We start from the raw sequence: 13,565 nt of genomic DNA, 5'->3' as shown, positions 1-13,565 counted from the left end.
GCACTAAGTGCCTCATCCAGTCTTTAACACCTCCAGGGACACTGACCCCACCATCTCCCTGGGCAGCCCATTCCAATGGGCAATCTCTCTGTCTGTGAAGAACTTCTTTCTAAGATTGAGCCTAAACTTCCACCTACACAGCTTGAGACTGTGTCCTCTTGTTCTGTTGCTGGTTGCCTGGGAGAAGAGACCAACCCCCACCTGGCTACAACCTCCCTTCAGGTAGTTGTAGGCAGCAACAAGATCTCCCCTGAGCCTCCTCTTCTGCAGGCTTCTTCCCAGATAGCACAGAGCCACCCACACAGTCCCAAAGCTTGTTGTCATTCTTGCATTGAGCCTGGTTCCCAGCATCTGGGTTGCCATTTGCGTTGTTCAGCTGGGACAAATTTATGTCACCAGGGGGTGAGGCAATCATGTTGCCATCCCTGGGTGACGTGCTTTCCCACGTGGTGTTTACCAGTGCAGAGGCACTTGCAAGCCATCATTGTTTCTTGGCTGTGAACATTGTTTTCAGGGACTCAGGTGGTACAAGTCCAGTGCCAGGCGCTGGCAAAAAGGGGACTGTGGGATAAATCCTTCCTCTGAGCTCTGGGGAATGGGGGTGCAGAGGGATGCTCCTGCTGCTGGAAGGTGCCGAGCTGTGACTCACCCAACACATCTGGTTTGTTGTAGAAGCTGAAGGAGGGTTGCTGATCAGTTGCTCCTCTGTTGTGCTGCTGTAATATCTGTGGTTTCCTCTGACATCCCACCAAGCCTGGGTGGTTTGTAAGTCAGGTCAGGTGGCAGGGATGTGTATGTGACATTTTAGTCAGCCAAGGTGTTCCTTCTGAATATGTGTACAACCAGTTGCAGCAAGTGCTGCACTTTGGGTGATGTTGGGAAAAGAGAGCTCAGGTTCCTAGTGAATACTGAATTTTAATAGCCAGGTGCATCTCCTGGCTTTTGTTTCTGTGTATGCTCTGGCAGCAGAACTTTGTCGCTTCACAGCACTTGGGATATCAATATTCCATAAATATTCATTTTGGCATTTCTGAACACGACTCCTTAATGCAAATTTCATGTAAGACATTTTTCCTGATGGTTACAAATCAGATTGACATCCTGTTAGTCGCTTCACCTTCACGTGCTCTGGGGAGATACAGAAGCAGGCTTTTGCTCAGGAAGCCTCATTTTTATTCGTGTTCTTGAAGGTGCCGAGAGGATGGAGCCAGGCTCTTCTCAGTGATGCCCAATGACAGGACAAGGGGCAACGGATGGAAGTTGAGGCATAGGAAGTTCCATGGGAATATGAGAAGGGATTTTTTCACTGTGAGGGTGATGGAACACTGGAACAGGCTGCCTAGGGGGGTTGTGGAGTCTCCCTGTCTGGAGATATTCAAAACCCGTCTGGATGCATTCCTGTGTGATCTGACATAGATGATCCTGCTCTGGCAGGGGGTTTGGACTGGATGAGCTTTTGAGGTCCCTTCCAGCCACATTCTCTGACTGTGGTTCTGTGAAGGTCCCAAACAGAGTGGTGCAGAGAGATTCACTGTGGCACTACAGGATGTGGTATTTCTATGGACACACAGCTTGGCCTGCTCCTGCGAGAGGTGGGCCCCAGGCTGGGTACCAAACCCAGGGGCAAAGAGGTCTGGGTAACTGGTCTCATAGCTGGGGACATGCAGCCATTGCCATATGGGATCTGATGCCAGGGTGCAAGGATGGAGCAGTGGCATGGGGAGAGGGGTACCATGTGCCATCACTTCCCTTGCCAGGGAAGAGCCACCTTCCTCTGTGGCTCCCTAAGGCCAGGCCTGAATCACCTCCCAAGGGGTGACATGACAAGATACAGATGTGGGGAATGCCTGCTCGCTCTGCCTACTCTGCTGGCTGCTGCCTTCCTCGGGGAGCTGGGTGCCATTCTTCAGAAGGGGCTTCAGTCCCTTCTGTGGAAGGTGGTGTTCTTGGGGGGACAGAGGGGATTTGAGACAGGAGCTGGGACTGTTCCACAGCACCAAGTGATAGGGCAGACATGAGCACACAATTGCTGCTGTCAGTCCTGAGCGTTTCATCTGTCCCCTGACTCTCTCCTCCCTGTTTGTCTGTGCATCCTCAGGGCCAAGGAGACCTCCTGAAGAATGCCAAGAACGAAGCTCTGGAGAACATGAAGCAGATCCAGCTGGCGTGCCTGTCGTGCGGACTGAGCAAGGCTGGAAGCGGGCAGGGGGATGCCAAGTCCAAAAGGGGCCTGGAGGCAATACAGGAGAAGGACACCGGCGATGAGAGCGGACGGCTGTGAGGGGAGGCAGAGCTGCCACAGCCTTGGGCTCAGAATTCAATAACTCTTATTTTTTTAAAAGCATTTAACAATGCACACAGGAATGCCCTCTGCAGGGTGCTGATAGTATTGAGGGCCTCGGAGTGTCAGTGTTTTAACGCAGTTAATTGAAGTTGAACCCTGCTAGCGAGATTCCTGATGGAGCCGAGCTGCCTGCGTGCCAGCGCCCACCCGTGCCAGCCCTGCAGATGCCCTCCCATGCATCATCACGTTAGCCATTCGCCCATTTCTTCCTTTGTCATCTTTGAATAGGCCTCTTCATCCCACAGATCAAACCAAACAGACAGCTCTTGTATCAGTCCTGTGCTTTATTTCACTCTCCAGCTTTTATCATTTAATGATAAGGTTATGTTTGTGCTGCTTAAACAAACCAGAATGCAACGACAAATGTCACCGACAGCTGATTTTTGTGAGGGCAAAAGCAGTGGTTTGCTGCAGGGCCTGAATGCCAATTTTTTTAATGAACAATTCAAATGAAGTAAATGAGCTATTAAGTGGTCAGTGTTGCTGGATAGCTAATAAGGTTGGAGGTGTAGATTTCACTGATTTTTAGCAAACTGCTCTTCAGGCCACACCCAGGTAGCACACACTAACCTAGGAACTAGCTGATATGTTTCATCCCAGTAAATCATTGCTACCTTGTAGATCTTCAGGACAGCGACAGTCGTGGCTGGCAGGCATTAACCTGTGTGGTAATGAGCAGAGCTACTCTGATCTGTAACTAGGAGGAGAGCTGTGAGCATCCTTCAGTGGTCATAGGCTCTGAAGGTGAGCTTTAGGCTGTTTTGATCCACCCCATGGTGCCCGTGGTAGAAGGAAGGTTTCACAAGTGTCACAGACTCTGAGCTTTACTGCCAGAGGTGTGAGGTCATAGATTGCTCACCACCTTCTGCTTAGGTGCTGCAGTCAGCAGGATGAAGCGAGCAGGATCCAGCCTTCTGTTAAGGATCACACCGTGCTATAGAACTGTGAAGCAAGGCTGCAGGATGGCTACAGCTGTAGTGTGGAGAAGCAGGTTGGGGAAAACACAGGGTCACAGCATTCTTGTGCAGCAATTGCCAATCTTCAGGGTAGTTCTGAGAATTGGATGCCTCTTTGTGCTGCTGTAGAAAGGAGGTGGAGAACATCAGGAGACCAAGCGTCCTCGTCCCTCCCCGCGTCCGGCTCGCGTGTGCTCACAGCACTCATTTCAATCCTTTAAGTACTGTGCTTTGAGTGTGGTATTTGTGTTACCTTTAACAGGACTAAGTGTTTTATGGTTATGGAAAAAAAAAAACAACAAAAAACCCCAAGACTATATTTATTTAAAGCATTGCTTTTATTTTGAAAAGCTACTTTTAAAATTAATTTGATTAACAAATATGCTAATTTTCTGAATTTAACAAAAAGTAATGGCTGACAGTTTGACCATTGGAGAATCTTATATAGCTACTGTGTTTAAGTTATTTTTGACTTCTTGATAACACTATTATGTTCATGTTGCACATTACTGAGAGAGTAAAGCTATGAAACAGCTTTGACCCATGTTTTGTTAAAGTGATTTAACACAGAAGGTGACCAGCAAGATGTGGATAAAGGTTACAGTGGGTAAGCTGCTTGAGAGCAGGTCCTGCTCTCTTAAGAGGAACTGTGTTACTGCAAAGGCTATACCTCAGGTGCCTTAAATACAACTGAAGTTCAAGTACGACTTGCCATGTTTGTTCAGATCCAGCCCTAAATCCTCTCTTTATCTCTCCATTAGATTCCGAGTGCGTATTCAGCCTTCAGTGAGGCCTGGCAAAGGGATGTCTTTAGTGTTTCGGGCAAGCTCATAGAGCCCAGATGGATGGTGTAAGTGTGTACCTTCACCTTTTGCCCTCCTGGGTCATCTTCCTGATTTCATCATGGGTTGTGTTTACATGAAAAGCAGCACTTAGCCTTCAGTGTTTACGGTTTTGGAGGATGGAGACCTCAGTTTAACCTAGCACCACCAAAAAGATCAGCCTTCAGAAGGCAAAGAGGGAGGTTGCTTTGGGAAGGGTCAGTGCCTTGCCTCTTGGTGCTTTGTTTGAACCTAGAAACAGCTTGATTTTCTCAGTTTGAAAGGCTGTGCTAATGTCTGTACAGGGACTGATGACAAAACGCCTTCTGGTCTTCTTTCCTTCTCTGATGATATAAAGAAATGCAGGTAAAATTACATAGAGAGGGGGTGCTACTTAGCTCTCACTCTAGATGTCTTTGCAGAACCAGGAGATGGTGGCTGAGCCTAAACCCCATAGTGTGCATGGACACCCCTTTCATGCCATGTTTAGCATTCATGGCCTGGACTGAGGTCATGCCATGTGGCTTTCCATGCCAAAACGCAGGAGGAGGAAACCTTGAGCTCCCTGGATTGTTCCAAGCAGCTTCACCTTCCCTCCTGCCTGAAGGGAGGGTTGGTGGCAAAAGCTTCCTCTGTGCCCCTTTGAAGTCACTGGGAATAAACTGTCTGATCTAAATCAAACTTCTTCCACTTTGAAGCCATCGCCCCTCATCCTGTCACTACATTAAGCTGAATAGTGCCACTCAGTGTGATACTTCTGCATGTGCCAGGATGTGGCAGTGCCAAAGAGAAGTTTTTGTCTGTGTTTGCTGTTGTTATTGACTCTAATTTGGCATTTCCTAGTGAGGTGGTTGCAATAAACCTGCATTCAGCTGGGATTGTCTCTGCCAGGTCTTGAGGAGATGTGCTATGTGACAATTGACACCACAGGCTGTCCCTATTTGTGCACAGAGGCTGTTGCCAGGGGGGGAATATTATTTGTTTATTTATTTATTTATGGTTAATGCTTAAAAGTCATAATTAACATCAAGTGAACACAAAATGTCCACAGAAAAAATGTTTCTACCAGGCATCAAATCAAGGACAGATGAAAGACTCCGATGGGGAATGAGATGGCAGCATTAATGAAGACATAATGGCACCAGTTTTGATTCTTCCCATTGTTTATAACAACTGGATGTGAAAATTGACTAAGTATAGGAAAGTGCTTTAGGCCTGACAAGCACCCCTGTCTCCAGCAGAGCAGATTTTCTGGCAGGAGCAAAGCCTTGGGGAGGAAATGAAGACTTATTGGGAAGGTCAAGTGCCACATCTTGTCTCATATGGTGCTAACATTGCAACCTGGCCTGCTGGCAACACAAAGATAATCCTCAAGACATCAAAGCAGTCATGAGGATGGTGCCATCAAATTTGGAAGGTCAGCATTGGAGATCCTGGGATGGGGGTGTCTCTGCTGCTCCTGCATAACAGATTTCAGCCCCCTCAGTGAAGCAAATTAACATTTTTCCAGGAACTGGCTGTGCTTTTACAGCACATCATGAATCCTCTCTTTCCTCCTGCACTGAAAACAGTTGCACCTTCTCGTGGGAAAGGCAAATTGATTGTAGGGAGTTCAAAGAATGAAAGCTGAGCAGGTGGCTTTCCAGATTATACACTTTTCTTGGCAGGAGCTGCTTCTCTGAGCAATGTGCCTGCCTGCAAGAGAGAAACGCAGCAAGCACAGTAATTCCCTGGAATGGGAACATTGGTGGCTGGAAAGTGAAGGCTCTGCAGAGTGAAGCTGAAAGGATGAATCTGTTTAACTACACATCCCATTAAAACAGGCAGCTGGACAGAAAATTGCCTCCAACGGCATCCAGAAGAGCTGAGCCATCAGACAGGGATTTAGTGCCACGGCCTGTGTGGTTGTGTCTGCTGGAGAGACTTGGTGTGGGGCACGAAGGCTCTGCCTCTGCCACACCACGTGCGTGTGCCCTGTCCCTGTGCTGTGGGGCTTGTACCCTGCCCTGCCCAGTGTTGTGGCACAGGGCATGGGCCCAGGAGGGCTGTGAGGAGGAGGCAGGGTGGCAGGGAGGAAGGTGTGCAGCCACTGACCTTCTGCTATATTTCAGCAAGTGTATGTCATGCTCTTGGAGAAAGCACCTTGGTCCTGCCAGGTCCCTGCTGAGTTGGTGTTTTGTGCCAGCTGGCAGGGAAACAAGCCATGAAATCGTCATTTTTTGTAATGCCCATTCAAGGAGGGGAGAGGTTTGTCCTCCTTTTCCTGCAAGGGCTCCCATGGGACTTCTAGACTCCTAGGACTGTCATCATTTTAACACTATTGCACTCTGTAGTGGTCCGGCTTCCTGTATTCATCACTGGACACCCAAGGGACGTGGAAACAGAATTCAAAGGGGATCAGCTAATGGGGACCTGAAGTCTTTGGTGGAACAGGGAACCAAACTTCTCCCTGGGAATGAACACAGCCCTCACAGCTGGTCAGAGCTCCCCGTCCTCTGTGAACCACTAAGTCCAAGATAAACCTTTAACTGGGCAGGTGAAGCTTTGCAGTAAGACAGATGGAAGAGATATGATAAAGGTAATTAATTACGTCGATCTCTTTTGAGTGTAGGTTGTTTTGTAACCAATTGAACAGCAATTTTTGAAAGGAAACTTTAAGCAGGCATAAGATGAGCCAAGATTAGTCAGGACTTCTGCCTGACAGCCTCAATGTCTTTCATTAGTAATCCTTCCCTCAGGTCAACAAATCTTCTTGTAAGAAGGGAAAAAAAAAGTTATACAAGAGAGCTTCAGGGGTTTCACTTATCATGTGAAAGGGATTTAGAGCTGTTTCCAGCACCTGAACTGCTTCCAGCATCTGGGAGAGCCTGTACTGTCCTCTCAAAGGAAGCCACCAAGGCATATTCTCTTGTGCTATGCTGATGCTTGAGACTTGCTTCAGTTTCCATATTTTACCAGTCCCTTTGTGTAATGGTATCTGATCCCTTCATTTAGGACAAGAGATCACAGGTACTTTTTTACCCCAGAGGTTGTTCTACCTGGCAGCCCTGGGCTGCATAACATGAGCAGAGGCTGCAGCTCAGCAGAATCCGAGGGGTTCAGGCAGCTGCCTTTGCTTCAGTGCCACCGCCCGTGTACCAGTGCTGATGACCCGAGTTTTGTGCTGAAGGGGAGTGCTGAAACCCAAAGGTTCCCAGCAGCTGCAGCCTTCTCTCTCTCCCACCACGGGTAGGACATCTTTTCAAAGGGCTCTGCACTGGCAGCAGTGTGCTTGTGAGCTGGGCTACACCAGCTGGGTTCACACTATGACACAGGCTGAGAGGTCTCTGTGCTGTGCCAGCTGCAAGATGTACAGCAGAGGCCTTTCTATGAGGCTGTATCTCACCATCCCTGCTGGTTTGGTTTCTGCACCTTCTTCCAGCTCATGATTTGCTATGGGTTTTGAGAAAGCAAACCTTTTTTTCACCATATCAGTGCAGGCTTGTCCTTGGCTGTTTCTTTTGGCCAGGGTGAGCAGAGGCCTCCCCAAGGAACCTCAACGCTTATTGTGGCTGCTGTGCTGTAGACCTCCACCTTGTCCCTGGCTCTGCTGCTGCAAGGTTCCCACTGCTCCTGGCTGTGCCCAGCACACCAGCAAATGCTGAGCAGAGTGATCATGGGAAGATTTCCAACAAGCATGTCAGAGCTCTTCCGGGGTCTCCTCCGTGTCCTCTTGCGCTTGGCTTGAAGAGTCAAAGGCACTTTAATTCTCTTTTGCATTATCATTCACTTCAGGCACTGCAGTGCACCTGGTCACTGGGTTACAAATCCTGTGCAATGCTGTGTGAAGGGAAGACAAAGCCAGCTGTACCAACCTCAGGTGCTGCTGCAGCAGCAGGACAGCTGAGCTGTTTAGAAAATAACTGCCTTGAAGTCGCTGCTTTGCCAGTCTGTCCTTTTTTGTGGGGGTTTATGCTAAACCTGCTCCTTAGGGCTGCACAGCATGAGCAGAGGCTGGGCAGGCTGTGCTCATACATGCAGGCAGGGCCAGGGTGCCTGGGAAGATGATGAAAGCTCTTCCCCTAATGCTCAGGGCACCCCTGAGTGTGCATGTGTGAGAGAGCATTTGTGAGCTGCCACAGCTGCTTTTGACCATTATCAACTGAGAAGGTCTCCATGTGATAAATGTGGGGGTACCACAGAGCAGCCTTCAAGGTTGTGTCCTCCCGAGGGAGAGGAGGTGAGCCAAAGCCTGATGCTATATGGACAATTGCTTCATGGAAAAAGAGGCTTGTTTTGGTGTAGATAAAATACTCCCCAGCTGACTTTGCTTGACAGGGGAGGTGTCCTCTCTGCAGAGCATACACATAATTCCATCACATAGGCATTTAGAGGCCATTTCTCTGTTTGTTCCACAGACTTGCCCAAATTCTCCTGTTTCCAGAAGCTGAGCTAATGCTGCAGATTGTCTCACCCCACAGCAGCCAGGAGGCAAAGCCTCCATTTAAACCTCAAGGACAGATGTTTGTGGTAACATGTCAGGTGTCATGTTTGTGATGGGCTTCAGTGTGAGCATGAGCAACCAGTGTGCCTCAGCTGGTGTTTTGTAACTCACTTGTCTGGTTGTACCCCAAGAACTAACCTGAGTTCAGTTTCCCCATGGTTGAATGGTGTTTAACAAATGTGGGTAGCTAAATAGCCTAGATTTGGAAGTTAATTAAGATCAACCTAATTAAGGCTAAAGTAGTTATGAATGTGAGTATCCCCAACTGCATTTGATGCACTTTAACACATTTCCCTGAATTCAAACCTTTAGGAGGCTGAATTTCTTGACTAACAAGTGCTGAGCTGGAGAACTACCCATGGATAATGGGGCAGCTGGCCAGGAGCTGATGCGTGCCAGCCATCCCAAATTAGCAGCAAGGTGAGAGAACAGGGCAGGTAACCAAAAAGCAAGGAGGTTAGGAAAATCTAGCCTGTGAGGCTATGGCATGTCATTATAGTTCCCCTGCTTGGGCCAAGCTGTGTGGCAGTAGCTCCTTTCAGAGCTGCTCCCTAGGGCATGGATGATGCCAATCTCCTCCCTGTCATTTAGCTGGAGCATTGCTGAGCTGGACAGCAATGTGAGCTGCAGCTGATTATGGCATAGTTATTCGGCAGCAGTCAGTCTGCTACTGTGCTTTCATCTCTTGTCTCACCAAAAGGAAGAGCATGAAGGTGTTGGCTGCTGCTCAGGGCTCTCCCAGCCTTCACCACCCACCATCCTCACTGATTCCCTCCTGGAGGAGACGAGGAGCATCTGCCCCCGTCAGTCCTTACTGAAGGCCAGCATCTTGCTGGAATGTGCCTAGAGAAGGGCCATGAGGATGATCAGAGGGCTGGAGCACCTCTCCTATGGAGGGAGATTGAGAGAGCTGGGGCTGTTCAGTCTGGAGAACAGAAGGCTCCAAGGAGACCTTATTGTGGCCTTCCAGTATCTGAAAAGGGCTACAAGAAAGCTGAAGAGGGACTTTCTAGGATGTCAGGTAGTGATAGGACTAGGAGGAATGGAGCAAAAATAGAAATGGGTAGATTCAGATTGGATGTTAGGAAGAAATTCTTCACCATGAGGGTGGTGAAACACTGGAACAGGTGGTAGAAGCCCCATCCCTGGAGGTTTTTAAGGCCAGGCTGGATGTGGCGCTGAGCAATCTGGTTGAGTGTGAGATGTCCCTGCCCATGGCAGGGGGGTTGGGACTAGATCATCCTTGAGGTCCCTTCCAACCCTAGCAATACTACAATTCTATGATTCTGTGATCTTTCCTTCTCAGAAAGGCAACCACTGAGTCAGCCCGTGGATGTGACCACCTTGACTCCTCCATCTCCACCGGCAGTATCTCCCATGCCCGTATGAGGTGGACCTGGATGTTTCCCATTACAACCAGAGAAAAGCTTGTCTTGCTTTCACCTTGGAGGGAGGCTGGGGTGGGATAGCTGCACCGCAGCCTGGGAAGCCTCCCTTGAGGATCCGTGGGGAAGCATGTTGTTCTGTCTGGAGTTTCCAGGGCTTGTGTGGTTTTCAACCTGGAGTAAGTCCGTGAGCTGGGCTGCAGCCTCTCCTCTGCAAACAGAGGAGAGGCAGATAAGAGATTTTCTGTGTTAAGTGAATGCCCTCCCATCTTGGAAGAGGCTGTGCTGTGAATTCCTCTGCTTGGCAAGGCTCCTGCACTTGCGTTGTCTTCTGCATCTTGGAGTTCAGAAGTGCAAAACACCCTGTTGCTGTCACTGGAACTTGGGCAAGCTCCTGCCACATGCACAGGTAAGGTTTTAAAATGAGCTTTTTCTATGATCTGTGTAAAGAGAAGTCCCTAGGCATCATCTTCCACTCTGTCTCTGGAATCATGAGGGCATGTGAACAACTGCTGACTAACAGTGGGGAGAGGAGTAGGGCCAGGAGTCTCCTGGAGGCTTGGAGCAAGCACAATCCATTTCCATTTTGGGGTGGATAACTTCTTGTGCTGTGACTGTGTGGGAAGCAAGGAGTGCATTTTTCACCTTGTCTTCCAGACGGCACAGAAGGAAGCCTTCCTGGCTAAGGGAAAGCTGCACAAATGTGGCTGCTCTGAATCAAAGCTGCCTTTTCATCCTACTCCGATGCAGGCATGACACAAGATGTGCCGCTTGGGCGTGATCCTCGGCCTGCTCTTTTTCAGTGTTTATTTCACGTTGCTTCAGCTGGATTTCAATGAATACAATTTATTTGCCACCCATTTGGCATCTTTATCTGAGCTTAATATTCATCTGTGGCTTGAGTAAAATGAATATTTCAGAGCTTGAATTATGCATGCTCTGCAGCGCTGCTGGCATCTCGGGTTTAAAGACCTTTGTGCTGCTCTTTGAGTCTCACACCTTTTTTTTGTTTTTTTTTTTTTTTTTTTCTGTCTCCTATAAAATGGTGTGGGACTTTTGCTGGCCCTGCTGGAGAGCCGTCCCTGGGGGGTAGGTTGGCAGAGCTGGCCCCATGCTGGAAGCTCAAAAGCCTTCTCTCTGGGTGCCAACCTTAAGCCCTTAGCTTTCCCCTTTCAGCAGCAGCAGGCTGTGCTGCCCCTCTCCCACCTCTGCTTTTCTCCTTGTTGTGGATTTCTCCCTGATAAGACCTCTCTTGGCCATGCTCTCTTGGTTTTGTTCTTCCCTCTTGCTTTCTTCCTTCTCCCCCAGTGAGCATGGTGAGCAGCTCCCTGGCAGTTGCCATAGAGATAAGAGTGCCTTATCTCTTCCTCTGTTCTCTTTTCAGTCTGTCTTCAGTCTTGTAGCCTGGTGGGCTGAGCCAGCTGCATCACCCCACAGGTTCCAGCCAGCCAGAAGCAGGCTGTCCTGCAGCTGGACAAGCTGAGGGATGTGCAACTGAGTTGTTATGTTGACCTTCAGACTCCCAGTAAGTCACACTGGTCTGTGCACGGTGGTGGGGGACACTGAATATTCAGGTAGCCCTGTGGAGCAACTGGGCCTGATGATCGCCCTGGGCATTCCCAGCTATGAGCCCCCAGATCTCAATTCAACTTCTGCCTTCAAGACACTGGGGGCCCTGGTCTCCCTCAGGTGCAACAGCCAGCACCTGTGAATGCTAGGGTGCCACAAACCCCTGCTCATCTGGATGGGGAGAGGCAGGTGAACAGAGAAAAGGGTGAGGGACTTCACCACTGTCAGTCCCTTCATTCCCCTCCCTCGGTGCTCTTGCTGTGACTCTAGGTTGCTGCAATTTGTTGCTGACTCAGTAGGGGTACTGCAAGATTCAGTGCTGATGACTGGTAACTGAGTTTTCTCCCAGTTTAATCTCATATCCCAGGGGAAAGAGATCATGTGGAAACTAAGCAGAGTGCTGAGAGTTAGTGTCCTCTGCTGACCTCATGAATATGATTATCTGAAAGGATGACTTTTACTTGGCAGCTTTGTACATGCTGTTCCAGGGCTATTATCTTGTACACCGATGCAAAAATGATCAACATACCTTCAAGAAGCTTGTCCTAAATCCTTCAGACAAATTATTAATAGAAGTCATTTGAGTGGTAGAACTCTTCAGAAAGCTGGGATGCTTTACTGCTCAAAAGCTTGGCTGCTGGGAAGGCAGGTGAGAAATATTAACTTTGCTTTATGCTCCTCTAAGCATTTCTGACAGAAGGGAAACTTCATCCTTTTGAAGCGTGGTAGGAACAGCAATGTGAGGACTCTGAACTCAGACTACATTTGTCAGATGCAGACAGAGGTTCTTGAAGTGCCTTTATTTTTCCTCCTGTGTTCATAGACATTTAGAGGAAATGTCATGTCTTTGTGCGGCAAAAATGAGCAGAAGAGGAAAGAACTGTGAAAAGCTCAGCAAAGGGAGTGCATTTGAATAGGGCTTCTCAAGCACTGCCAGATAAAACCTGTCCTGCTTCCCCCTAAACTGGGATGAAGGAGGGAGATTATCAGCTAAGTGATGGTCCTAATTTGCAGTACCAGTTATCTGCCAGATGTCACAGAAAATGCTTTGTCACCTTCAGCAGGGCACAAGGGATTTGGCTAGGGATGGAGCTCACTCTCCTGCAGAGACTCAGAAGGAAAAGTCACTTTGCCAGGGTAAATGAGATGCAGGACAAAGCCCTTCTGATCGCAGCAGGTTTCAGTAGGAAAGAAAACTGAGCTGAGGGCAGACTCCACTAGTGACTCAGAGCTGTGTACTGCAGTAAAGAAGCTGTAGGGGGGTTATTTTCAATACTTCTGAGATTTCCTTTTCCCTACTGACACCACTACTAAAATGTTCAAAGCTCTGGAGGGGTGGACAGCAGCCCACTTGCCGTGTTTGCTTTCCTGCTGAGCAGCCACTGGTAGGGTTATCACTCAGAACCCAAAGAAAGTTTTCCTACAACTTTGTAAATTCTGCCTATGCCATCGAAGAGAGGAGAAGTTGCCAACAGAGAAGGTGCTGGCTTGATCCTATGAAGCCTAAAGCTGTTGGAAACATCCCAAGTTGTTCTGCGAAAGCACCTAATCCCTGAACACCTCTTTAAGCTGTGCCTGTTGGGCTGTTCCTCTCACAAGCCATTCCCATCAGTGACAATACGGTATGTTGGAGGTCCTGCCACCACAAGATCCTGATCTTGTCTGGAGACCTTTTGCACCAACTGAAGGCTAGCTATGAAAATCACAACGCAGGATGTGGCAAGTACAAAACTAGTTTATATCATAAGAGCTCCTGTCATCAGAATCACACAGAATGTTAGGGGCTGGAAGGGACCTCCAAAGGTCATCCAGTCTGACCCCCCTGCCAGAGCAAATCACACAGGAACTCATCCAGACAGATCTTAAATATCTCCAGAGTGGGAGACTCCACAACCCCCCTGAGCAGCCTGTTCCAGTGTTCTGTCACCCTCACAGTGAAAAAAAATTTCCTCTTGTTTCCATGGAACTTCCTATGCCTCAGCTTCCACCCACTGCCCCTTGTCCTGT

The 13,565-nt window shown here is 48.7% G+C and overlaps 1 protein-coding gene across 1 annotated transcript in view; it reads left to right on the top strand.

Moving 5' to 3' along the window:
* The window catches only part of PLCL1 (phospholipase C like 1 (inactive)), a 208,985-nt gene extending 206,704 nt beyond the window's left edge, over nucleotides 1-2,281 (top strand). Inside the window, exon 6 of the mRNA XM_054381175.1 lies at nucleotides 2,099-2,281. Within this exon, the coding sequence (XP_054237150.1) occupies nucleotides 2,099-2,281 (183 nt within the window). The remainder of the gene's footprint in view (nucleotides 1-2,098) is intronic.
* The last annotated feature ends 11,284 nt before the right edge of the window (nucleotides 2,282-13,565 follow it).

This window comes from Indicator indicator, chromosome 5 (genome assembly GCF_027791375.1).
Source record: "Indicator indicator isolate 239-I01 chromosome 5, UM_Iind_1.1, whole genome shotgun sequence".
Lineage (NCBI taxonomy): Eukaryota > Metazoa > Chordata > Aves > Piciformes > Indicatoridae > Indicator > Indicator indicator.
Note: the sequence above shows the minus strand (reverse complement) of the source record. Positions and strands in the feature narration are given on the sequence as shown.